The following is a 25,124-nucleotide window of genomic DNA, read 5'->3' as shown; positions in this document are numbered from 1 at the left end:
AGCAGACTTGTGTGGAACTGAATTAGTGGGCCAGATGTGACCGCTTCCTGGTTATCAGGCTCTCTACCTGGTTGGTTGTCTCTCCTCCGGCACCCCGTCGAGCACAGGAAGTATGGGAGGAGGTGAGGAGAGGGGCAGAGGAGGAATGTTTGTATCAGAGGTGTATGCAGCAAGACTGTTTACAACCCCCCGCAGTGCAGGTCGTGTAGAAAGGGAAATGGTTTTCCTGCTGAGAAACGTCTACCGCGTGAACTCAACCCCTCCCTCCCTCACACACTTTCACTCTCTCCGTTCTACACTCTACATCTTCATTGTGGCAGTGCTTTTTCACTCCCTCAACAACAACACCTTCACAAACACTACTGTTATGAAACAGTACTGTAATTGTGCCTCAAGCTCACTTGAGAGGCTCTTAAGGTACAGTTAATGCATAGTTGGCTGTGCCCATTTCGCTACACCACTCGAAGGGGGACAGCAGTAGCCTGCAGAGTGGGTGGTAAACACCACCTAGAGCCGTTTCATTCCTTCACTCGGTCAGCTCACCTGAATCTGCCTCTCCACATGACCACTGAAAGAGATTAAAGATGGAGAATGTTGAGAGAAGTGGAGAAAATGTCTTATCTTCTGTTCTCCTCTTCGTGTCTCTGGGGGGTTTGCTGTAAATTGTGTTCTTTGGTGGTAGACCCCCCATCTTCACCTCAGCTCTCTGCTCGCCTTGTCACTGGAGAAAATTACCCGCAGCCACCGTATTCGTGACAAGGGACTTCAGCGAGCACTCCGTCTGAGAATATGGCAGTAAAGATAGCTCTATCTGTTCTGGATCATTTAGAATCCAATTAAATCCATGCCTCCTGAAGAGAACCCAGGCCAAATAAAAACAAAGTGCCTTAATTAAGAAGGCTGTGGCTCAGAGTGTGAGGACTGTTTATGTGGCATGTCACTGCCTCCACACAGTCTCACAGGGCCACACACTCCACTGAAATGGATAGTAAGACCAAGTACAGATTGGTGTGATACATAGCTAAATAGATATATATATATATATATGTAGGTGGTTAGAAATATGGTTAAAGATTATTGTGAGTAATGTAAAGATGCTGCATATATCATTTGCTGCCTTAAACATGAACTGTTTCAAGTGGATCTAACCTTTAACCTCCATGCTGTTCAGCCACCCCCACCTGAATAGAGAGCCTCAATCAGTAATGTATGTTGGTCTCCTCTGTTGGTCTCTGATGGTGTTACTGCCTGCTAATGGAGATAGATTTGGGCTCCACTGGCAGCCCCCCCCACCTCTCTCTCCCCTCTCCCCAGAACATCCTCTCCTCTCTGCCACATCATTTCTCTCCCTGCCTTAGTCGCTAGCTAGCTGGCTCCTGTGGGATTGTGGATGAACGGTTTGTAACGTGTCTCTTGGCACCCCCCTCCCCCTCTTCTCCTGTGCCAGATAAAGCAGCCTGCTGGCAGACACACTGCTGCACTGACAGCTCTGAGAACAGAGAGAGAGAGAGGAAGTCTCCTGCTATATGGCGGTGTTGGCTAGGGTTTATTTAAATGGTTCCTCTCAGACAGTGGGCTTTGTAGTGCTTTTTAGGTGCTAAGTGCTGAGGAGAGGTTATGTCTCCAGTCTGTTTGGTCACAGGTTCAAGTTCAGGTTAATTTGCTGTGTGTACACAGGTCTTCATACACTGTATATTTTAAAAGAACAATCTCATTTGCCAGTACAGTGTTTGTGGTGTTGTGGTTCGTGTCTTTAGTTCCACATGGTCTCCTGGCTGATTGAAACCTCTCTCTGAATGCTTGTCTGTGGTTGTCAGAGCTGGTTGCCCGCGGTAACTGATGGGGGCGGTCAGGCATTCAGTGTGGTTGTGTTGTGGGAAGAGTCATTGGACAGTCTTTACATAATCACATATCGACACGGCTAGAAGGAACGTCGTTACACATGTTTGTGCTGACACTTGCTTACAGAGCTCATTATTCAATAGAGATGAGATTTTCTCCGGAAATGGTGTGAGTGTGTGTGCTCGTGTGTGTGCTCGTGTGTGTGCTCGTGTGTGTGCTCGTGTGTGTGTGTGTGTGTGTGTGTGTGTGTGTGTGTGTGTGTGTGTGTGTGTGTGTGTGTGTGTGTGTGTGTGTGTGTGTGTGTGTGTGTGTGTGTGTGTGTGTGTGTGTGTGTGTGTGTGTGTGAGCGAACGAGCTTGTGTGCCTGCCTTCCTGGTTATATGTCAGCCTATGTAGGTGTGTGGGGGTTAATGCAAATGCAGGTACTCCATTACACATACACATTGGACTGTACAGTGGGGCAAAAAAGTATTTAGTCAGCCACCAATTGTGCAAGTTCTCCCACTTAAAAAGATGAGAGAGGCCTGTAATTTTCATCATAGGTACACTTCAACTATGACAGACAAAATGAGAAAACAAATTCCTGAAAATCACATTGTAGGATTTTTTTATGAATTTATTTGCAAATTATGGTGGAAAATAAGTATTTGGTCAATAACAAAAGTTTATCTCAATACTTTGTTATATACCCATTGTTGGCAATGACAGAGGTCAAATGTTTTCTGTAAGTCTTCACAAGGTTTTCACACACTGTTGCTGGTATTTTGGCCCATTCCTCCATGGAGATCTCCTCTAGAGCTGTGATGTTTTGGGGCTGTTGCTGGGCAACACGGACTTTCAACTCCCTCCAAAGATTTTCTATGGGGTTGAGATCTGGAGACTGGCTAGGCCACTCCAGGACCTTGAAATGCTTCTTACGAAGCCACTCCTTCGTTGCCCGGGCGGTGTGTTTGGGATCATTGTCATGCTGAAAGACCCAGCCACGTTTCATCTTCAATGCCCTTGCTGATGGAAGGAGGTTTTCACTCAAAATCTCACGATACATGGCCCCATTCATTCTTTCCTTTACACGGATCAGTCGTCCTGGTCCCTTTGCAGAAAAACAGCCCCAAAGCATGATGTTTCCACCCCCATGCTTCACAGTAGGTATGGTGTTCTTTGGATGCAACTCAGCATTCTTTGTCCTCCAAACACGACGAGTTGAGTTTTTACCAAAAAGTTCTATTTTGGTTTCACCTGACCATATGACATTCTCCCAATCTTCTTCTGGATCATCCAAATGCTCTCTAGCAAACTTCAGACGGGCCTGGACATGTACTAGCTTAAGCAGGGGGACACGTCTGGCACTGCAGGATGAGTCCCTGGCGGCGTAGTGTGTTACTGATGGTAGGCTTTGTTACTTTGGTCCCAGCTCTCTGCAGGTCATTCACTAGGTCCCCCCGTGTGGTTCTGGGATTTTTGCTCACCGTTCTTGTGATCATTTTGACCCCACGGGGTGAGATCTTGCGTGGAGCCCCAGATCGAGGGAGATTATCAGTGGTCTTGTATGTCTTCCATTTCCTAATAATTGCTCCCACAGTTGATTTCTTCAAACCAAGCTGCTTACCTATTGCAGATTCAGTCTTCCCAGCCTGGTGCAGGTCTACAATTTTGTTTCTGGTGTCCTTTGACAGCTCTTTGGTCTTGGCCATAGTGGAGTTTGGAGTGTGACTGAGGTTGTGGACAGGTGTCTTTTATACTGATAACAAGTTCAAACAGGTGCCATTAATACAGGTAACGAGTGGAGGACAGAGGAGCCTCTTAAAGAAGAAGTTACAGGTCTGTGAGAGACAGAAATCTTGCTTGTTTGTAGGTGACCAAATACTTATTTTCCACCATAATTTGCAAATAAATTCATTAAAAATCATACAATGTGATTTTCTGGATTTGTTTTTCTCATTTTGTGTACCTATGATGAAAATTACAGGCCTCTCATCTTTTTAAGTGGGAGAACTTGCACAATTGGTGGCTGACTAAATACTTTTTTGCCCCACTATGTGCTGTGTACTGTATTTAATGAATGGGATTTAGACTAAAGGGCAGCAATTGAAGTGGAGGGATGAAGTGGGATGGGGATGAGGCAGTAGTGGTTGGGAGGATGGGGTTGGAGTGTGTGTCTGTGTATGAAGGTCTAGGTGTGTGAATGTTTGATTGTGTTTGTGTAATGGGGAAAAGCTCCAGGCTCCTTTTGGGATTCTCTAAACCTCTTTCCAGAGAACAGATGATCACGGAGGGATTAGAGTTGTGTTTTGATCTGATGTACATACTGTCGTGTCTTTGGCTATGCCGGATTAATTGCTATGACATGCTATTCTATAAAATACTTTCTCCGTAATTAATATCACCTGATTGAGCTAATCGGGTACATGTAATTAACTAGAGAGTCGGTCACCACAAAATAATATTTATAGAGCCGTTATCTTCCGAATAAACTCTTAAAGATTTAGCAATATTTTACATCAATAGCAGTCAACATCGTCATCTTTCTTCAGTCTCATATTCTGAAAGTTGTAAATTCTTGGTTATCTGCAAGAATCCTGGCTAATAAGTTGAATCAGCAATACAAAATTGGGTTTAATTATTTATTTACTAAATACCTAACTAATCACACAGAATCACACATACACAATTAAATCATAACTTGATTACAAATTGCCGTCATAAAGGAAAACGTCCCTAGCGGGCGGAACAGATATGACAGCTTGTTACACAAAGGTAAGGGGCCTGGGTTTTAGTGAAAGAGCGGGAGACTGGAACAGAGGCGAAGCTGTGCTATCGTAAATACAGTATCTTATGCATTCTAAATTACCGCCCATTTGGATAAGGAAAATGCAATAAATATTTACTCTGAGCTGCGCTTCAGTAGGTTGGTGGTAGATGGAAGACCGTATCGCCAACCCGAGTCCTCTGTCCTTTGAAGAATGTCTCTGGTGGTCACTGGATACGTTGGAGTAACGTCGTGTGTAGTAGACGGGATACTCTGACTGTCCTTCCTAACCTGCGTTTGTAGCAGCTGTTGCTAACTCAACGGCTAGGAGGTATCACTTCTGTAGTGAATACGAGTTCAAAGTTCATACCATTTGCAACCAAAGTCCATGCTGATGTTGGCTTAGTTCTGTAGTTATTATCTGAACCATTCTGACATCGGATCGTCATCCTAAATGTACCCGGAACAGGAAGTTATATTTTTGTCAATGGCTTTTATAGTGGAGGGAGAGGGGTGTGTCTGAAAAGTTTATAACCCATGTCTCTTCACAGGGGCGGGCCCCTGGTTGAGCAGAAGCCAAGCTTATGAAAACCCAAATCTCTCATTTGGAAGCTAAAATTACATTTCATCTCGTCACAAATAATTTCATATTCAAACATTTGAATTAAACAACAATTCCATGTGAATCCCATACCTCTGACGTTTAGACTTTCCACAGTAGAGTTTGTCATTCTATCATTGATGAGAATGTGTCAGAGGGCAACCGAACTGACATAATATACCTTAAGTACCACCGCATATGTTCAGTTGGTCGGATTACCAGAGTATAGTTCATTTCCCCCCAACTTCTGATGTTCCCAGAATCTCTATGTTAACCAAAGGGGCTTTCTAATGTCACATCAGTAGAGTAGGGAAGAGGAACGGGGGAGGGGGAGGGGGAAAAGAGGTATTTATGACTGTCATAAACCTACCCCCAGGCCAACGTCATGACAATACTGTACATTACACTTTCTCTGTCATGCCCGCACACACACACTCTTAGTGTGACCCACACTATTGAGTAGTGTTCCTCTGTTGGCCCGGAGTGTGTGATGTTTGCCAGCCAGTCTTCTGGGTGACCTTCTCACTGTGTGTGTCAACCAGGCCCCTGAGCCACAGCCTGAATATGTATGCTCTGTAAAACACCCCGGCTCTCCTCTCTCTCGCTCGCTCTGACTCTATCTTTCGCTTCTCCTCTCTAAAACTCTGTCCCTGTCTCTCTCGCCTTCCTATTGTTTTCCCTTATCTCTGTCTCACTCCATCTATCTACATATCTCACCTCACATGCCACCTCTCTGCCTGCACTGTTTGAGTGACAGGCTTCTAACCACTGTTTGAGTGACAGGCTTCTAACCACTGTTTGAGTGACAGGCTTCTAACCACTGTTTGAGTGACAGGCTTCTAACCACTGTTTGAGTGACAGGCTTCCATCGCTGGTCTTCTCACTCCTCCTCCTCCTCCTATTTGTTATTCCTGGTGTGTTCCTCCTGACTCAGTGACCCAGCCTGCTGTGACCCTAGCGTGACCACATGCGGTCTGACCTGAGGTTGATCCCATGCCAGTGTGAGGTTCTGGTTCTGCTCAGGAGACCCAGTGGAGGCAGCAGGGTCAGCTGAGCTCAGCTTAATACACACACGCATACGCACACACACAAATGCACAGGCGCACACACACGTGCACACAGACATACACCTTAGTGTGGAGAGTGAGCAGGGACTGAGCAGTAGAGGAGAAATCTCACCTCTCTTCCTGCCGTTGGACTCCTCTCACCCTTTCTCCTCCGTTCTCTGTGCTCCCGTTCCGTCCCTCCCTCCTCCCAGCTAGCCCCCTCTCTCCTCACACCTCAGTTAGGCTGAGACCCAGCCCCGTAGGAAGTTGTTACAGGCTGCTGGTCTTCTTCCATATACCCTGATAACACACAGAACAATCCCTCCACCACACAGGGAGAGGAGCTGCTGGCCAGGGGACCATGCCTGAGTCTCTCTCACATATCGGAAAGGAAATAGAGAAAAGGCAGACTGAAAGATTTGAGACAAACATGCAGACGAGGATAAGACAAAGATGCAGTGCTTTTGCTCTGTGTGTTTGTGTATCCAACCATACACTACTTGGCATGTCAAGTCCATAAAAGTTTGACGTGGCTTTCAACAACACAGGTTTAAGATGAGTGAGAGACTGACGCAAAGCCTTTAAATGAAAGTCTTCTGACATCAGTTCCTATTATGCAGAGAGGAAAAGAGGAGAGTGACGATGAATAAAGTAGGAAAAAAAGAGGAGAGAAAAGAGCCTTTGGAGTGTTTGTATTTCTGTCAGTCTGAGAGGGTGGCTGTCAGGGCCTGTTTGTAGCCCGTCTCCAGAGGAGGGATTAGAGGGAGAGGACCCCCTGATTGAGCACTGGGGTGGAGAACTGGATATGCGCTCAACTCCACCACTGCCTGCATGCATCCCAAATGACAACATATTCCCTATTCCATATAGCTCATAGGGCTCTGGTCAATGTAGTGCACTATAAAGGGAATAGGGTGCCATTTGGAACGCAGCCCCTGCCTGCCTGGTTGACTACTGTACCCACCACTGAATCATACCGCTGTTGCTGCTTTCAGCAGAGCTGTTACCCCATCTGAATGTCTCCCACTTGGATATGGCAGGGGATCTCTTAACTCTTAAGGCTTGGACACCAGTAGCGTTTGCTGGCCGATGGTACTCAGCACCCCTGCACAGAGTTCTGGCTGTAATTTGCTAACTGATTCTTCATGTAGAATCGGGTGAAAACGTCTGCAGCCAGACGTCCATCAGAGGGTGGTTCCTAAAACACACCACGCCGAAAGAGCGGCAGACGAACGGCAGATGGGCCGTCGGCCTGGTGTGTGTGGTTCTTTAGACCCCAGGGATCCTCATCCTATATGGCAGGAGGGGCCTGCCCTACAGGAGGGGCCTGCCCTACAGGAGGGGCCTGCCCTACAGGAGCTTCTTAGATGGAATCCTGCCATTCTATACATAACCTGGGATCTTTTATGTGAAGTTTCATTGGAGATATTTGAGAGGGTCTTGGAGTAGTAAAATGTCTGGGCAGGGAATTCATTGTGATCTGACTTGGCAGACTCTTTGATCCAAAGCCATTTACAGTAAAGTGAGTGCATTTATATTTGTAGTATGCGATCCCTGAGGGACTTGAACCCATGACCTTGGCATTGTTAGCATCAGTCTTACCAACTGGGCCATCAGAACCACTATGGTACAGCAGCGTCTCTGACTCTAGTTATTGAATTATGTACGTTGAGTATGTCCTCAGTGGTTGTGTCCCAAATAACACCCTATTCCCTTTATAGTGCACTACTTTTGTAGTACACTGTATAGGGAAAAGGGTGCCATTCTGGATGCTGCCAGTGTATATACGTATTCCTGGTGAAGGACCGCATGAAGGCATTTCTCTTGTGTGTTTGTAGTGCACAGAACCCTCCCTGCCTCTTCTCAGGCAGACATACTTGGCAGTCCATAAGCACTTTATAATGGGATGCTTTGATCCCTGCTTATCCCACCTGCTTATCGTGCCTGTGTGTGTGTGTGTGTGTGTGTGTGTGTGTGTGTGTGTGTGTGTGTGTGTGTGTGTGTGTGTGTGTGTGTGTGTGTGTGTGTGTGTGTGTGTGTGTGTGTGTGTGTGTGTGTGTGTGTGTGTGTGTGTGTGCCAGAGATGAGGGAGTGTATGAAAAATATCTCTGGAGTGTGGCATCGTTTTCTTATGAGGTGTTAAGTCTCCTGCAGGTGACACTTCCTTCATTCAACCTCCTGTGTGGCTGTGCTCACTCTCACTTCCTCCTTTCTCATGGTCATGACAGACACACGTGCACTAACTGTCTGTGTTGTTCCCTTTTACAGAGAGCCAGAGGGCATACCGGTTTGTCCAGGGGAAGGACTGGGGCTTTAAGAAATTCATCAGGAGAGACTTTCTGCTGGACGAGGCCAATGGGCTGCTGCCTGAGGACAAGCTCACTCTCTTCTGTGAGGTAGGACACAAGTTCACACAACATAGAGATACAGGTAACAGCCAAAATAAAGGAATTAAAGTAAATGAGGGATTGAAAGTATGTTGAAAGCAGGTGCAGGTGTTAATTAAGAAATTAACATCCCATCATGCTTAGGGTCATGTATAAAAAAGCCCAGTTGTCGATTATTTAGTCTACCCTGGCTAGAATAATAGATGTCAGTGACTTTGAAAGAGGGTTTCAAAGGAGCATAGGGGGTTAAAGGGTGTGTGTCAGTCACCAGATCTCAACCCAATTGAACACTTTATAGGAGATTCTGGAGCGGCGCCTGAGACAGTGTTTTCCAACAACAAAACACCAAATGATGGAATTTCTTGTGGTAGAATGGTGTCGCATCTGTCCAGTAGAGTTCCAGACACTTGTAGAATCTATGCTAAGGCACGTTGAAGCTGTTCTGGCTCGTGGGGCCCAATGCCCTATAATGTTGGCAGTTATATGTATCTCTATAGACGGGTTGGTTGTTTAGCAACTACATCGACTTGTGCTCAACTATGGGGCAAAACAGACGGGGTTGGCTTATATTTTTGATAACATCTAAATAATATTTTGTCCCCAATGTTTATTGAAAACCTAAATAAAGTTGCACAATGAGAACTTGTCTCTCAAATACATTGTTGCGGTTGTTGGTTGACTAGCTAGATGGCACATGTTTTGCCATGTTAGCATAGATGTGAAATCAGTCAAAACACTTCAAAACAAGGCATGGTATCAAGAACAAGATCAAATGAGCTGAAACGAGACACTTACGATTCACCACATCGTAGTTTCTTGTCGTTGTTGCTAGCAATCTGGCCATCCAAAACCATAACACACGACCTTATGCCGCTTTGAAGTGGCACACAGCTAACCCGTTTATAGGACGCACACAGCTAACCCGTTTATAGGACGCACACAGCTAACCCGTTTATAGGACGCACACAGCTAACCCGTTTATAGGACGCACACAGCTAACCCGTTTATAGGACGCACACAGCTAACCCGTTTATAGGACGCACACAGCTAGCCCGTTTATAGGACGCACACAGCTAGCCCGTTTATAGGACGCACACAGCTAACCCGTTTAGAGGACGCACACAGCTAACCCGTTTATAGGACGCACACAGCTAACCCGTTTATAGGACGCACACAGCTAGCCTGTTTATAGAACGCACACAGCTAGCCTGTTTATAGGACGCACACAGCTAGCCTGTTTATAGGACGCACACAGCTAGCCTGTTTATAGGACGCACACAGCTAGCCTGTTTATAGAACGCACACAGCTAACCTGTTTATAGAACGCACACAGCTAGCCTGTTTAGAACGCACACAGCTAGCCTGTTTATAGAACGCACACAGCTAACCTGTTTATAGGACGCACACAGCTAACCTGTTTATAGGACGCACACAGCTAGCCTGTTTATAGAACGCACACAGCTAGCCTGTTTATAGAACGCACACAGCTAGCCTGTTTATAGAACGCACACAGCTAGCCTGTTTATAGAACGCACACAGCTAGCCTGTTTATAGAACGCACACAGCTAGCCTGTTTATAGAACGCACACAGCTAGCCTGTTTATAGAACGCACACAGCTAGCCTGTTTATAGAACGCACACAGCTAGCCTGTTTATAGAACGCACACAGCTAGCCTGTTTATAGAACGCACACAGCTAGCCTGTTTATAGGACGCACACAGCTAGCCTGTTTATAGAACGCACACAGCTAGCCTGTTTATAGAACGCACACAGCTAGCCTGTTTATAGAACGCACACAGCTAGACGCACACAGCTAGCCTGTTTATAGAACGCACACAGCTAGCCTGTTTATAGGACGCACACAGCTAGCCTGTTTATAGGACGCACACAGCTAGCCTGTTTATAGGACGCACACAGCTAGCCTGTTTATAGGACGCACACAGCTAGCCTGTTTATAGAACGCACACAGCTACACTAGGACTAGGGCCAGGAGTCTGTCCTAACCATGTGACCTGACCAGGAAAACCTCATGGGCAATCACTAGTTGCCACAAAGTCATAAACCCTGTCTATTTCTGCAATTACTTTTCACCACCCCTAACCACACTGCTAACCTTATGCCTAACTTTAAATTAGGACCAAAAAGGTCTGTGCGGATTCTTATTCCGTCAGTTTGTCAGTAGGGCTCAGGTCAGATGCTGTAGTGTTGGGCTAGATTATATCCCCTGTTATTACTAGGCTGTAACAGAGGGGGCAACAGAGGTCAACCATCTCTCCATCTCTTGCTGTGTCTCTCTCTCTGTGTCGCCCCGCCCCCCCTGTTGGATCAGGGGAACAGAGTAGAGGTCAACCATCTCTCCATCTCTTGCTGTGTCTCTCTCTCTGTGTCGACCCCCCTGTTGGATCAGGGGAACAGAGTAGAGGTCAACCATCTCTCCATCTCTTGCTGTGTCTCTCTCTCTGTGTCGCCCCGCCCCCCCTGTTGGATCAGGGGAACAGAGTAGAGGTCAACCATCTCTCCATCTCTTGCTGTGTCTCTCTCTCTGTGTCGCCCCGCCCCCCCCTGTTGGATCAGGGGAACAGAGTAGAGGTCAACCATCTCTCCATCTCTTGCTGTGTCTCTCTCTCTCTGTGTCGCCCCGCCCCCCCTGTTGGATCAGGGGAACAGAGTAGAGGTCAACCATCTCTCCATCTCTTGCTGTGTCTCTCTCTCTGTGTCGCCCCGCCCCCCCTGTTGGATCAGGGGAACAGAGTAGAGGTCAACCATCTCTCCATCTCTTGCTGTGTCTCTCTCTCTGTGTCGACCCCCCTGTTGGATCAGGGGAACAGAGTAGAGGTCAACTATCTCTCCATCTCTTGCTGTGTCTCTCTCTCTGTGTCGACCCCCCTGTTGGATCAGGGGAACAGAGTAGAGGTCAACCATCTCTCCATCTCTTGCTGTGTCTCTCTGTGTCGCCCCGCCCCCCCTGTTGGATCAGGGGAACAGAGTAGAGGTCAACCATCTCTCCATCTCTTGCTGTGTCTCTCTCTCTGTGTCGCCCCGCCCCCCCTGTTGGATCAGGGGAACAGAGTAGAGGTCAACCATCTCTCCATCTCTTGCTGTGTCTCTCTCTCTGTGTCGCCCCGCCCCCCCCTGTTGGATCAGGGGAACAGAGTAGAGGTCAACCATCTCTCCATCTCTTGCTGTGTCTCTCTCTCTCTGTGTCGCCCCGCCCCCCCTGTTGGATCAGGGGAACAGAGTAGAGGTCAACCATCTCTCCATCTCTTGCTGTGTCTCTCTCTCTGTGTCAACCCCCCTGTTGGATCAGGGGAACAGAGTAGAGGTCAACCATCTCTCCATCTCTTGCTGTGTCTCTCTCTCTGTGTCAACCCCCCTGTTGGATCAGGGGAACAGAGTAGAGGTCAACCATCTCTCCATCTCTTGCTGTGTCTCTCTCTCTGTGTCAACCCCCCTGTTGGATCAGGGGAACAGAGTAGAGGTCAACCATCTCTCCATCTCTTGCTGTGTCTCTCTCTCTGTGTCAACCCCCCTGTTGGATCAGGGGAACAGAGTAGAGGTTAACTGTCTGGAGATGTTAATGTTCTCGTTGTCATGCCTGCGCCCATAAATGTTTAAAAAGCATGGTGGTGGCTGTTTAAAGCAAACCTAATTAATCCTGTGGGTATGGTGCTGGAAACCATGTCTTGAAGTTTCCCCCTGTTTGTTATGAGAGAGAGAGGAGCGATGTGCAAGTCTGTTTAAAGTGCTTCCATACTTGGCCTATTGACAGAGGACTAGGAGGGGCATAGCAGCTACTACAGAGCGTGACTGCGTGTACTGTGTGTGTGTAACTGCGTGTACTGCGTGTGTATATGTGTGTGTGTGTGTGTGTGTGTATGCACATGTGCCTGTGTATGTGAGAGAGGCTTGGCATAGAGAATACTTCCAACACATCCCTCCCCAGTGGTGTTAGGCTGCTGGTTGGTTGTAGTCCTGGGTGGCTGCCCCTCTCTTGTGTAAATCTCTGGTAGCTACACCAGCTCCATTAATGAGGAAACCCATTTGGATTTGGCTGGGCGGTACACTGTATATTACTATATACCAGCATTGATGTACGGACCGGTTTAGGTTTTTACTTTAACTTCTATAACGGTATTTGAATGTTTGGTTTGTAATATGCCATGTGTAACATCCATTTCCTCACAGACCTGGCCCTGCCCCGTCTCACTCAAGGAGCTCATTTGTTGTTGCTTGACCACAAGACACTTGTGTTCAGTCTGCATGATCAATGCAGCACATGCAACGATGTTGATGACAACGATGTTTCCACTTAGCTTCTTCATTTAAATCCACAAGCGTTCTATAAATACACTATGAGTTTGAGTTTCTTACAACCAGACCTCAACCTCAACGAACACCTTTGGGATGAATTGGAACGCCGACTGCGAGCCAGGCCTAATTGCCCAACATCAGTGCCCGACCTCACTAATGCTCTTGTGGTTGAACGGAAGCAAATCCCGTAGCAATGTTCCAACATCTAGTGGAAAGCCTTTCCAGAAGAGTGGAGGCTGTTATAGCGGCAAAGGGGGGACCAACTCCATATTAATGGCCATTTATTTTGGCCATATCACCCAGCCCTAGTGTGGGTTACTGTAGTGAGTTAGTGACCCTGGAATAAATGATGAGGGTGCTACCACAAGGTCTTCCCGTGTGCAGGTAAGAGTGTAAAGTACTTCAATATTCCTGGTCCTTTTTCTCCCTGGGATGCAGTCTTTACTACCATCGGAGACCTGTCTCCTCGTTCTCTCCTCCTCTCGTTCTCTTTCCTTCTCTCTTTTTTTCTTTCTCAAATTGTTGTATCTCTTTCTCTCCACTCTTTCTCTCTCCTTTTGTGAGAATGCTGTTCATTGACTACTGCTCAGCGTTCAACACCATCGTCCCCTCTCATCAAGCTCATCACCAAGCTTAGGACCCTGGCACAACATCTCACTCTGTAGCTGGATCCTGGACTTCCTGACGGGCCAACCCCAGGTGGTGAAGGGTAGGCAACGTCACGTCCACCAAACTGACCCTCAACACGGGGGCCCCCACAGGGGTGTCCAAATCTGTAAGGACTTAAAATGGTCCACGTGCACAGTCATGAAGAAGGCGCGACGGTGCCTCTTCCCCCTCAGGAAGTTGAAAAGGTTTGGCAATGGGCCCTCAAATCCTCAAAAAGGTCTACAGCTGCGCTATTGGGAGCATCTTGACTGGATGCATCACTGCTTGGTATGGCAACAACACCGCCCTCGATCGCATGGTGCTAGAGGATGGTGCGGACAGGCCAGTACATCACTGGGGCCGAGTTCCCTGCCATCCAGGACCTCTATATCAGGCGGTGTGAAAGGAAGACCCGGAAAATCATTAGACTCCAGCCACCCAAGCCATAGACTGTTCTCTCAGCTTCCATACAGCAAGTGGTACCGGTGCATCAAGTCTGACACCAACAGGTTCCTGAACAGCATCTATCCCCAAGCCATAACGCTTCTAAATAGGTTCTAGGGAATATCTGAGTTGGCCCTTGTATTTAGTTCTCTATGGCACGCTCACAGGACTCTACACACTCACGCACACTGACACTCCAACACACACATAACATGCACACACATTTTTACTGACTCTACATACATGCACACACACTCACATACAATCATAAACGGAGTAGCAGCAGTGTAAATCATAATACACTGAGTATACAAAACATTAAGGACGCCTGTTCTTTCCATGACAGACTGACGAGGTGAAAGCTATGAACCCTTATTGATGTCACTTGTTAAATCCACTTCAATCAGTGTAGATGAAGAGGAGACAGGTTGAAGAAGGATTTTTAAGCCTTGAGACAATTGAGACATGGTGTGTGTGTGGTGTGTGTGTGTGTGTGTGTCATGCAGAGGGTGAATGGGCAAGACATCATTTTTAAGTGCCTTTGAACAGGTTATGGTAGTAGGTGCCAGGCGCACCGGTTTATGTCAAGAACTTCAACGCGGCTGGGTAATTCACGCTCAACAGTTTCCTGTGTGTATCAAGAATGGTCCACCACCCAAAGGACATCCAGCCAACTTGACACAACTGTGGCAAACATTTGGGTCTACATTGGCCAGAATCCCTGTGGAACGCTTTCAACACCTTGTCGAGTCCATGCCCCGATGAATTCAGGCTGTTCTGAGGGCGAAAGGGGCGGGGGTGCTACTCAATATTTAGGAAGAGTTTTCTGTTGTTGGGTATACTCTGTGGATATCCTGATGCCTAGTCACCTTACCCCTATACAGTTGAAGTCAGAAGTTTACATACACCTTAGCCAAATACATTTCAACTCAGTTTTACAATTCCTGACATTTAATCCTGGTAAAAATTCCCTGTCTTAGGTCAATTAGGGTCACCACTTTATTTAAAAAATGTGAAATGTCAGAATAATAGTTGAGTGATTTATTTCAGAGTTTATTTCTTTCATCACATTCCCAGTGGGTCAGAAGTTTACATACACTCAATTAGTATTTGGTAGCATTGCCTTAAACTATTTAAACTTGGGTCAAATGTTTCGGGTAGCCTTCCACAAGCTTCCCACAATAAGTTGGGTGAATTCTGGCCCATTCCTCCTGACAGAGCAGGTGTAACTGAGTCAGATTTGTAGGCCTCCTTGCTCACACACGCTTTTTCAGTTCTGCCCACAAATTTTCTATAGGATTGAGGGCTTTGTGATGGCCACTCCAATACCTTGACTTCGTTGTCCTTAAGCCATTTTTCCACAACTTTGGAAGTATGCTTGGGGTCATTGTTCATTTGGAAGACCCTTTTGCGACCAAGCTTTAACTTCCTGACTGATGTCTTGAGATGTTGCTTCAATATATACACCAAATTTTCCTCCCTCATGATGTCGTCAATTTTGTGAAGTGCACCAGTCCCTCTTGCAGCAAAGCACCCCCACAACATGATGCTGCCACCCCAGTGCTTCACGGTTGGGATGGTCTTCGCCTTGCAAGCCTCCCCCTTTTTCCTCCAAACATAACGAGGTTCATTATGGCCAAACAGTTCTATTTTTGTTTCATCAGACCAGAAAAAGTACGATCTTTGTCCCAATGTGCAGTTGCAAACCGTAGTCTGGCTTTTTTATGGCGGTTTTGGAGCAGGGGATACTTCCTTGCTGAGCGGCCTTTCAGGTTATGGCGATGTAGGACTCGTTTTACTGTGGATATAGATACGTTTGTACCTGTTTCCTCCAGCATCTTCACAAGGTCCTTTGCTGTTGTAATGGGATTGATTTGCACTTTCGCACCAAAGTACGTTCATCTCTAGGAGACAGAACGCGTCTCCTTCCTGAGAGATATGACGGCTGCGTGGTCTCATTGTGTTTATACTTGCGTACTATTGTTTGTACAGATGAACGTGGTACCTTCAGGCATTTGGAAATTGTTTCTAAGGATGAACCAGACTTGTGGAGGTCTACAATTTTTTTTCTGAGGTCTTGGCTGAATTCTTTTGATTTTCCCATGATGTCAAGCAAAGAGGCACTGAGTTTGAAAGGTAGGCCTTGAAATACATCCACAGGTACACCTCCAATTGACTCAAATGATGTCAATAAGCCTATCAGAAGCTTCTAAAGCCATGACATTTCCTGGAATTGTCCAAGCTGTTTAAAGGCACAGTCAACTTAGTGTATGTAAACTTCTGGCCCACTGGAATTGTGATACAGTGAATTATAAGTGAAATAATCTGTCTGTAAACAATTGTTGGAAAAATGACTTGTGTCATGCACAAAGTAGATGTCCTTACTGACTTGCCAAAACTATAGTTTGTTTTAAAAAGAAATTTGTGGAGTGGTTGAAAAACACGTTTTAATGACTCCAACCTAAATGTATGTAAACTTCTGACTTCAACTGTACATACAGTGCATTCGGGAAGTATTCAGGCCCCTTGACTTTTTCCACATTTTGTTATGTTACAGCCTTATTCTAAAATGGTTTACATTGTTTTTTTGCCTCATCAATCTACACACATTACCTCTTAATGTTTTGCAAATGTATAAAAAACATAAAACAAATACCATATTTACAGTATTAAGTGTTCAGACCCTTTGCTATGAGACTCGAAATTGAGCTCAGGTGCATCCTGTTTTCCATTGATCATTCTTGATGTTTCTACTTGATTGGAGTCCAACTGTGGTAAGTTCAAATGATTGGACAAGATTTGGAAAGGCACACACCTGTCTATATAAGGTCCCACAGTAGACGGTGCATGTCAGAGCAAAAACCAAGTCATGCGGTCGAAGGAATTGTCTGTAATGCTCCGAGACAGGATTGTATCGAGGCACAGATCTGGGAAAGGGTACCACAACATTTCTGCAGCATTGAAGGTCCCCAAGAACACAGAGGCCTCCATCTTTCTTAAATGGAAGAAGTTTGGAACCACCAAGACTCTTCCTGGAACTGGCCGCCCGGCTAAACTGAGCAATCGGGAGAAGGGCCTTCGTTAGGGAGGTGACCAAGAACCCAATGGTCACTGACAGAGCTCCAGAGATACTCTGTGGAGATGGGTGAACCTCCCAGAAGGACAACCATCCCTGGAGCACTCCACCAATCAGGCCTTTATGGTAGATTGGCTTGACGGAATGCACTCCTCAGTAAAATGCACATGACCGGCCGCTTGGAGTTTGCCAAAAGGCACCTAAAGACTCTCAGACCATGAGAAACAAGATTATCTTGTCTGATGAAACCAAGATTGAACTCTTTGGCCTGAATGCCAAGTGTTATGTCTGGAGGAAACCTGGTACCATCCCTACGGTAAACCATGGTGGTGGCAGCATCATGTTGTGGGGATGTTTTCAGCAGCAGGGACTGAGAGACTAGTCAGGATAGAGGGAAAGATGAACGGAGCAAAGTACAGAGAGATCCTTGATAAAAAACCTGCTCCAGAGCGCTCAGGACCTCAGACAGGGGTGAAGGTTCACCTTCCAACAGGACAATGACCTTAAGCACACAGCCAAGACTACACAGGAGTGGCTTCGGGACAAGTCTCTGAATGTCCTTGAGTGGTCCAGCAAGAGCCCAGACTTGAACCCGAACTAACATCTCTGGAGAGACCTGGAAATAGCTGTGCAACGTCGCTCTCCATCCAACCTGACAGAGCTTGAGATGATCTGCAGAGAAGAAAGGGAGGAACTCTCCAAATACAGGTGTGCCGAGCTTGTAGGCTCATACCCAATAAGACTCGAGTTTGTAATCGCTGTCAAAGGTGCTACAACCAAGTACTGAGTAAAGGATCTGAATACTTAAGTAAATGTGATATTTATTTATGAACTTATTTGTCCTTTGTTGTTACGGGTTAGAATAAGGCTGTAATGTAACAATGTGGAAAAAGTCAAGGGGTCTGAATACTTTGTAAATGCACAGTACGTACCTGTATCACTCCAGCATCCCAGCACTCAAACTGACCCTGTGCATAGCGTCTTACTTTCTTGTGTTCTTCTTTCTATTTGTTGTGTGTTTTTGTTCAACCTTATGTTATTTTTAGTGCTTCATCGATATTGATTACTTAATGCATGTTTGGAGTGTGCAAGAAAGGAATTTCACTGTACTAGTGCATTTGACATCAAAACTTGAAACCTTATCTCTCCTTCCTTCTCTCTCCGTCCCTCTCTTTCTCTCGCTCTCTTGGCCACATGGTCATGTCCTGCTTCTGAGAGAGAGGGAACGCCCCAGAGCCCAGTGCTCTAATGTCTTCTCTTGTCTCTTTTCCCAATGCCACCCCTCATCTCTTCCCTCACTCCTGGCTTTGCTCCTCTCCCTTCTCTTGTTTCCTCCTCACTGCTCCCTCCTCTCCCTTCCTTTGCTCTACGCCTCCCCTCTTTTATATTTCTCCCTCTTTACATCTCCTCGCAGGTATTTAATGAAAGCATAGTTTCCATTAAAGCGAGAGTAAAGGAAATGTGGATGACCGGAACAAGAGGAGATTATTGTCTAGCTCTCGTTATCTCGCTCTCTCTCATAGCTCTCGTTATCTCGCTCTCGTTATCTCGCTCTCGTTATCTCGCTCTCGTTATCTCGCTCTCGTTATCTCGCTCTCGTTATCTCGCTCTCGTTATCTCGCTCTCGTTATCTCGCTCTCGTTATCTCGCTCTCGTTATCTCGCTCTCGTTATCTCGCTCTCGTTATCTCGCTCTCGTTATCTCGCTCTCGTTATCTCGCTCTCGTTATCTCGCTCTCGTTATCTCGCTCTCGTTATCTCGCTCTCGTTATCTCGCTCTCGTTATCTCGCTCTCGTTATCTCGCTCTCGTTATCTCGCTCTCGTTATCTCGCTCTCGTTATCTCGCTCTCGTTATCTCGCTCTCTCTCTCGCTCTCGTTATCTCGCTCTCTCTCTCGCTCTCGTTATATCGCTCTCTCTCTCGCTCTCGTTATATCGCTCTCTCTCTCGCTCTCGTTATATCGCTCTCGCTCTCGTTATATCGCTCTCGCTCTCGTTATATCTCTCTCGCTCTCGTTATATCTCTCTCGCTCTCGTTATATCTCTCTCGCTCTCGTTATATCTCTCTCGCTCTCGTTATATCTCTCTCGCTCTCGTTATATCTCTCTCGCTCTCGTTATATCGCTCGCTCGCTCTCGTTATATCGCTCGCTCGCTCTCGTTATATCGCTCGCTCGCTCTCGTTATATCGCTCGCTCGCTCTCGTTATATCGCTCGCTCGCTCTCGTTATATCGCTCGCTCGCTCTCGTTATGTCTCTCGCTCGCTCGCTCTCGTTATGTCTCTCGCTCGCTCGCTCTCGTTATGTCTCTCGCTCGCTCGCTCTCGTTATGTCTCTCGCTCGCTCGCTCTCGTTATGTCTCTCGCTCGCTCGCTCTCGTTATATCGCTCGCTCGCTCTCGTTATGTCTCTCGCTCGCTCGCTCTCGTTATGTCTCTCGCGCTCTCGCTCTCGTTATGTCTCTCGCGCTCTCGCTCTCGTTATGTCTCTCGCGCTCTCGCTCTCGTTATGTCTCTCGCTCTCTCGCTCTCGTTATCTCTCTCGCTCTCGTTATGTCTCTCGCTCTCTCGCTCTCGTTATGTCTCTCGCTCTCTCGCTCTCGTTATGTCTCTCGCTCTCTCGCTCTCGTTATGTCGCTCGCTCTCGCTCTCGTTATGTCGCTCGCTCTCGCTCTCGTTATGTCGCTCGCTCTCGCTCTCGTTATGTCGCTCGCTCTCGTTATGTCGCTCGCTCTCGCTCTCGTTATGTCGCTCGCTCTCGCTCTCGTTATGTCGCTCGCTCTCTCGTTCATGGCCATATGGTCCTGTCCTGCCTCTGAGAGGGTGGAATAGCCCCCTTTCCTCTCTCCCTTCCCTGGCCCCTCATCTTCTCCCCTCAGGCAGAGATGTAAAACAGGGTGTGTGGTGGAGAGGAGACATGTACCAGTGTGAATTGGTGCCAGCTGAAAGCCCTACTCTAACCCTGTCTATCTGTCTGCTCCTACACCAGTGAACTGGCTGGGTGTCACGTAGGGGAGAGTGCCAGAACAAACCCGGCCATCCTTTCTAGCCATCTTTTTTCTCTTCCCTCTCGTTATCTCTCGCTCTTTCGTTATCTCACTCTCGTGATCTCGTTGTCGCGATCTCACGCTCTCGATCTCTCACGCTTGTGATCTCGCTCTCTATAATCTTCTTTCCTCTGTCCATCTCTGCCAAAGCTCCAGACACCTGCAGGTATTTAATGAGAAGATGGTTCCCATTAAAGGTTCTGTGCTGGCTGTCACGAGGTGCTCAGAGAGAGAGACTTTACTTTCCTCACTTCTCTAATGAGACACCCTGGTAAATGGCTGGTCTCTCATCTCTGACAGGGCTCATACTAACCTCACTCACCAAGGTCACAGTTTAAATACACTGTATGGATCTAGTTTTAAAGCAGTGTACTGTATGGATCTCTAGCTCCAGTCCTGGAGAACTAACTGTATGCAGGATTTTTTTCCAAAAACAGCTGGGCTGAAGCGAAACCAGTAGTTCTCAAGGACTGTACTTTTCCACCCCTTACATACGTTAGTTGGAGAACTTCCTCATAAAACGTGCTCTGTCTCTGCCTAAGGGGTTTTGCTTACTGTTAAGTGTGGCTAGCTCTATTCAGAAAGTTGAACAGAAGTGTCTTTCGGATACTCTGTCAGTCATCCTAAATTGGTAAGTCAGTGGTAATCATGCTGGTGGGCATGATTGGCTTGTTTCAGGTAGCCTCCATCTTTTTCAGCCACTCTGTCACCTCAGGGAGTGAATGAACCACTGAAGGGTTTTCTCATTCTACCCCAGCATAACTCTTAACAGTGATGATACAATAGTGCTTCTAGTCTCATCCTAACCACCCTGCAGCCTCTTTGTATCCACAGAGCTTTCTTTCTATCTTCCTCTCCTCTTTTTATCTCCACCGTCTCCTCTAAGGGAGTGTGTGAATAAATGAGGTGGGTGCTGATGTTCAGCTGTTTCCTCCTCTTACTCCTGCTCTTTCTCTCTCGCTCTCTCTTGGTCCCCCCCCCCCTCCTGGCTGTCTGTGGGTAAGCACTTTGCCGGGTGACAGCGCCCATCCTTCACAGGGCCTTGCCATATGCCACGCTGCTGTCAGAGGAGACTGCGGCAGATGCTCCAGCTGCTCTCTTCACCCCTATCTACCTCTCTACACACCTCCCTTTCTCGCCTCAAACACCTCCCCAAAACTGAGACGGGGAGATGTGTAGAGGCTCAGTGAGACTGAGACACAAAGTGAGAGACTTGGTTAGGGAGGATAGACAGAGAAAGAATGGGAAGGATGGAAGATGGGTGTATGAGGGTGGAAATGGTTTGAGAAAAGATGTAACAGGGTTCGGAGTAGGCTTGGGCGGTATCCAGATTTTCATGTTGTCATATCGCCCTTCTCATATACCAGGCTTTACAGTATAACCGGCATAGCACACAAGGCAAGTGCTAAAAACGCAAGAAAAGCCCATTGGGCCTGTATTACCAGAATGCTAACAAAATTAGCACAAACTACTATAATAGTGAAATCACAAAGCTAAATGCTAACGGGCAAAAAAGGACAAAATAATTGGTAAGACTGGCAAACCCAGCTCATAAAGTTATACAAGCATAGCTACTAGCTACCGGATATCATTTTCGATCTGTATGGACATTTACAAGCGAAAGTGAACAAGATAAATTGTGCAAATGAACAAAGTTGTGATGCTTGCTTTTCTGAAGGAAGAGCAGCATGTGTACATGGACCAGATGGGAGGAGAATGGAGGGGGGAAAACACTAGTAGGAAGCACAGGGGAAAAAATAACTCATCCAGAGATCTTTGACTTCTGTCAGAAAGCCATTCTAAGATATCTGATGGAGAACATTGAGTAGTGAATTGCACATACGTGTAAGTTCATCACCTCATGTGCGCTGCACAACAGAGACTCACTGATAGAATGCTATGGATTCACCACATGGCTTTCTCCCGGTGTGCTGTTTATAAACAAACACGTGACTGGCTCAAGTGTTCTGGGGAACTACGATAAGCTTCATCGTTTAAAATGTGACAGGTGAAATGAAGAAAGCAATCTGCTTTATCTCTTAACGTATTGCACAAGTGGACTGCAGGTAACAACTTAAAAAGTAGCTACAAATATGAACATTTATTGAAAAAGTTTGAATAAATATTTTTGAATATTGGAAGAACCATCCCGTGGCTTTTTCCAAATAGAGAACCAGTAACTGAGATGGACAGATGAATAGTGATAGATGGAGAGAAGGTGAGAGAGGAGAAAAGTGCCTTTGTTTCATGTTGATCCTCATCTGATCCTCATGGGGCGGCAGGCAGCCTAGTGGTTAGAGCGTTGGACCAGTAACCGAAAGGTTGCAAGATCGAATCCCCGAGCTGACAAGGTAAAAATCTGTGGTTCTGCCCCTGAACAAGGCAGTTAACCCAGTGTTCCTAGGCCGTCATTGAAAGTAAGAATGTGTTCTTAACTGACTTGTCTAGTTAAATAAAGGTACAAATGAAATCTACTGGGTTTTCACCATTTCGCTGTGTCCGCAGCGTATCAACGTTGACCTCACGTCTATCTGTTCCTAGTTGGGTTAGGCGGTATCCAGATTTGCATACCTTCATACCGTGCTTGTGCCTTCCCGGGATAGGCGGTCTTACCGGTAGTGCACACAAGGGGCGTGTTTTGTTAGCATACCAGAATGCTAACAAATTGCTAACAGGTACAAAGGAATCCCCTTAGCGGTTAAGTAAATGCTAACGAGTGCTAAGACCATCAACCCAGCTCATACAAGTTTGCAAGTATCTCAAAACACACAAAATAAATATTAGTCAGCAGGGATCTTAATCCAGGAGGGGATTTACTCTTCTGTTACAAGAAGCTTGATATTTCAAGCTAACGTTAGCCGTTTAGCACAACCTAGCTGGAGAGAATTTGTCCCATCTTAGATAATTAACTTAATAGTTATAAGATATATAGCTGGCAAACATTAGTAGTGAATATCATACAAGTATAACTTGATCACCTTTCTCCAGTTGCGCTGCAAGGAGTGACTGGCCTCAAGAAGCTCCCGTTTTGCTCATTGTGCTTCTTTATAAACAAACACACGTGACAGCTGTTTTGGAAAACAAGTCCTGGTAAGCTTCATAATGAAAAATAATCTAACAGTCAAAATAATGAATGTAGTCTGCTTTGTCTATTACCTAGTGCACAAGTTGACTGCATGTATTTATATAAAATGTACAAATATTCAAATTTGCTTAAAACGGTATTATCGTACGAGGGTATTTAGAAACCCTAGTTTCTAGACCACCTCATTCAGGTTGAGAACAAGTTTCACCTTGACGCAACAACATCAACAGATCTTTAAACCCAATCAAAAAGCCCCTTTAGTTCTTCTTATAAAAAATGAAGCACCAAGTAATGGTCTTTCTCCCGTGCTCCTCCAGGTCGTTTCCTTCAAGCGCTGTTAAATCGGGCCTCCGTCTCAAAGCTATCAGTTTAGTGTCTCTGTGATCTTCCAGCAGAGAAAACACAACTAGTTTCAAGGGACCTGAATGGCTGGCCTGCCTGTTTTCCTGCATCCGTGTGTCTGCACTTCTCTCTGCCACCCAGGCAGTTGTTTGTCTCTGTGGAAGAACAAGGCTGGCGAGACAACAGTAACACATGGCTCCGAAACAATGGGAAACTGGCTGCTGTGGCTCCGGTCCGCTCTCTCGTGCGCGTCGTTCACCAGCTTGACTTCAAATCATGCATGAAATATGCCTCTGCCCCCGTCTCTGTGTCGATCCACTCAAAAACGTCTGTGGCGGACGGGTGCAGGTGCAGGCTGGTTTGCTGAAATATCAACTGTAGATCTAGTCCAGTACCCTGGTGTGAATGGTGTCTCCACGGACTCAATGGAATGCTCATCAGTAGTGTTAACTGTCACTCACCATCTAATAAAGTAGGGGAATAATTTGGCTCATCCGCTATGAAGCTTTAATGGGTTGCCAGCAGGGTTGACTGGTATGTTTTGCCCCAGTTAAGCGCCTAGATTTAAGTAATTTGGTTTAATGTCTGCATGTGTGAGTGTGGGCTTTTAGATGTGTGTGGCCTTATTTTGGGGATTGCTGATACCTCTGAGGAAAGTATGTTTATAAAGACAGTGTGTTTGCAATCAATATAGTTTGTGTGTCTTGAGCAGAGCTGTTTACTCTGGTTGACTGGAGAGCGGCTGGAGAGAGAGCGGAGGAAGGGCCAGTCATGCATTATAAAAAGCTGCTGATGAGTTCTGCGCTCGGGGGTTCAGACGACAAGTTTAAAAGATCACACACCTATTAAGGCAGAGCTGAGGAAAGGTGTGCGTACGTGTGTGTGACCCAGTCTGCTCTGGATTGATCAGAGAAAGTCTCATCTTGAACATAAGACACAGTGGAGGGAAAAGAAAGTGTTCCGTAACTTAATGACCTTGATTTGCACATTTTTTCAGGACTATTTCACGCATGGCGTACTGTAAATCAATAAACAGACACGTAGAGGAGTAAAAGAGACTGACGCATAAATGAATGAATCTTCTGGGCTCTGAGATTCCATAGCAACTGTCTGGTCTGCAGAGATCAAGAGGGCTGCTGTGATTCAATAGAGAAACCAGCAGGTCAGGGGTTAAGGCCATTAACTTCTCTGGGATAGGTGGGACGGTAGCATCCCACTTGGCCAAAATCCAGAAAAAATGTAGCGCGCCAAATTCAAATATATTACTATAAAAATCAATCTGTCATGAAATCACACATGAAAGACACCAAATTAAAGCTACACATCCAGCCAACATGTCTGATTTCAAAAAGGATTAACGGGGAAAGCACACCAAACAGTTATGTTAGCTCAGTACATAGCCACAGAAAAACACAGCCATTTTCCCAGCAAAAGATAGTAGTCACAAAAAGCAGAAATAGAGATAAAATTAATCACTAACCTTTGATGATCTTCATCAGATGACACTCATAGGACATCATGTTACACAATACATTTATGTTTTGTTCGATAAT

The 25,124-nt window shown here is 46.2% G+C and overlaps 1 protein-coding gene across 1 annotated transcript in view; it reads left to right on the top strand.

The window, feature by feature from the left end:
• Window positions 1–25,124, top strand: part of LOC120034238 (speckle-type POZ protein-like) — a 107,102-nt gene that overhangs the window by 52,085 nt on the left and 29,893 nt on the right. Inside the window, exon 6 of the mRNA XM_038980721.1 lies at window positions 8,504–8,631. Coding sequence (XP_038836649.1) covers window positions 8,504–8,631 — 128 coding nt within the window. The remainder of the gene's footprint in view (window positions 1–8,503; window positions 8,632–25,124) is intronic.

This window comes from Salvelinus namaycush, chromosome 41, assembly GCF_016432855.1.
Source record: "Salvelinus namaycush isolate Seneca chromosome 41, SaNama_1.0, whole genome shotgun sequence".
Lineage (NCBI taxonomy): Eukaryota > Metazoa > Chordata > Actinopteri > Salmoniformes > Salmonidae > Salvelinus > Salvelinus namaycush.
The sequence above is the reverse complement of the archived record's forward strand: the minus strand, read 5'-3'. Positions and strand labels throughout refer to the sequence as shown.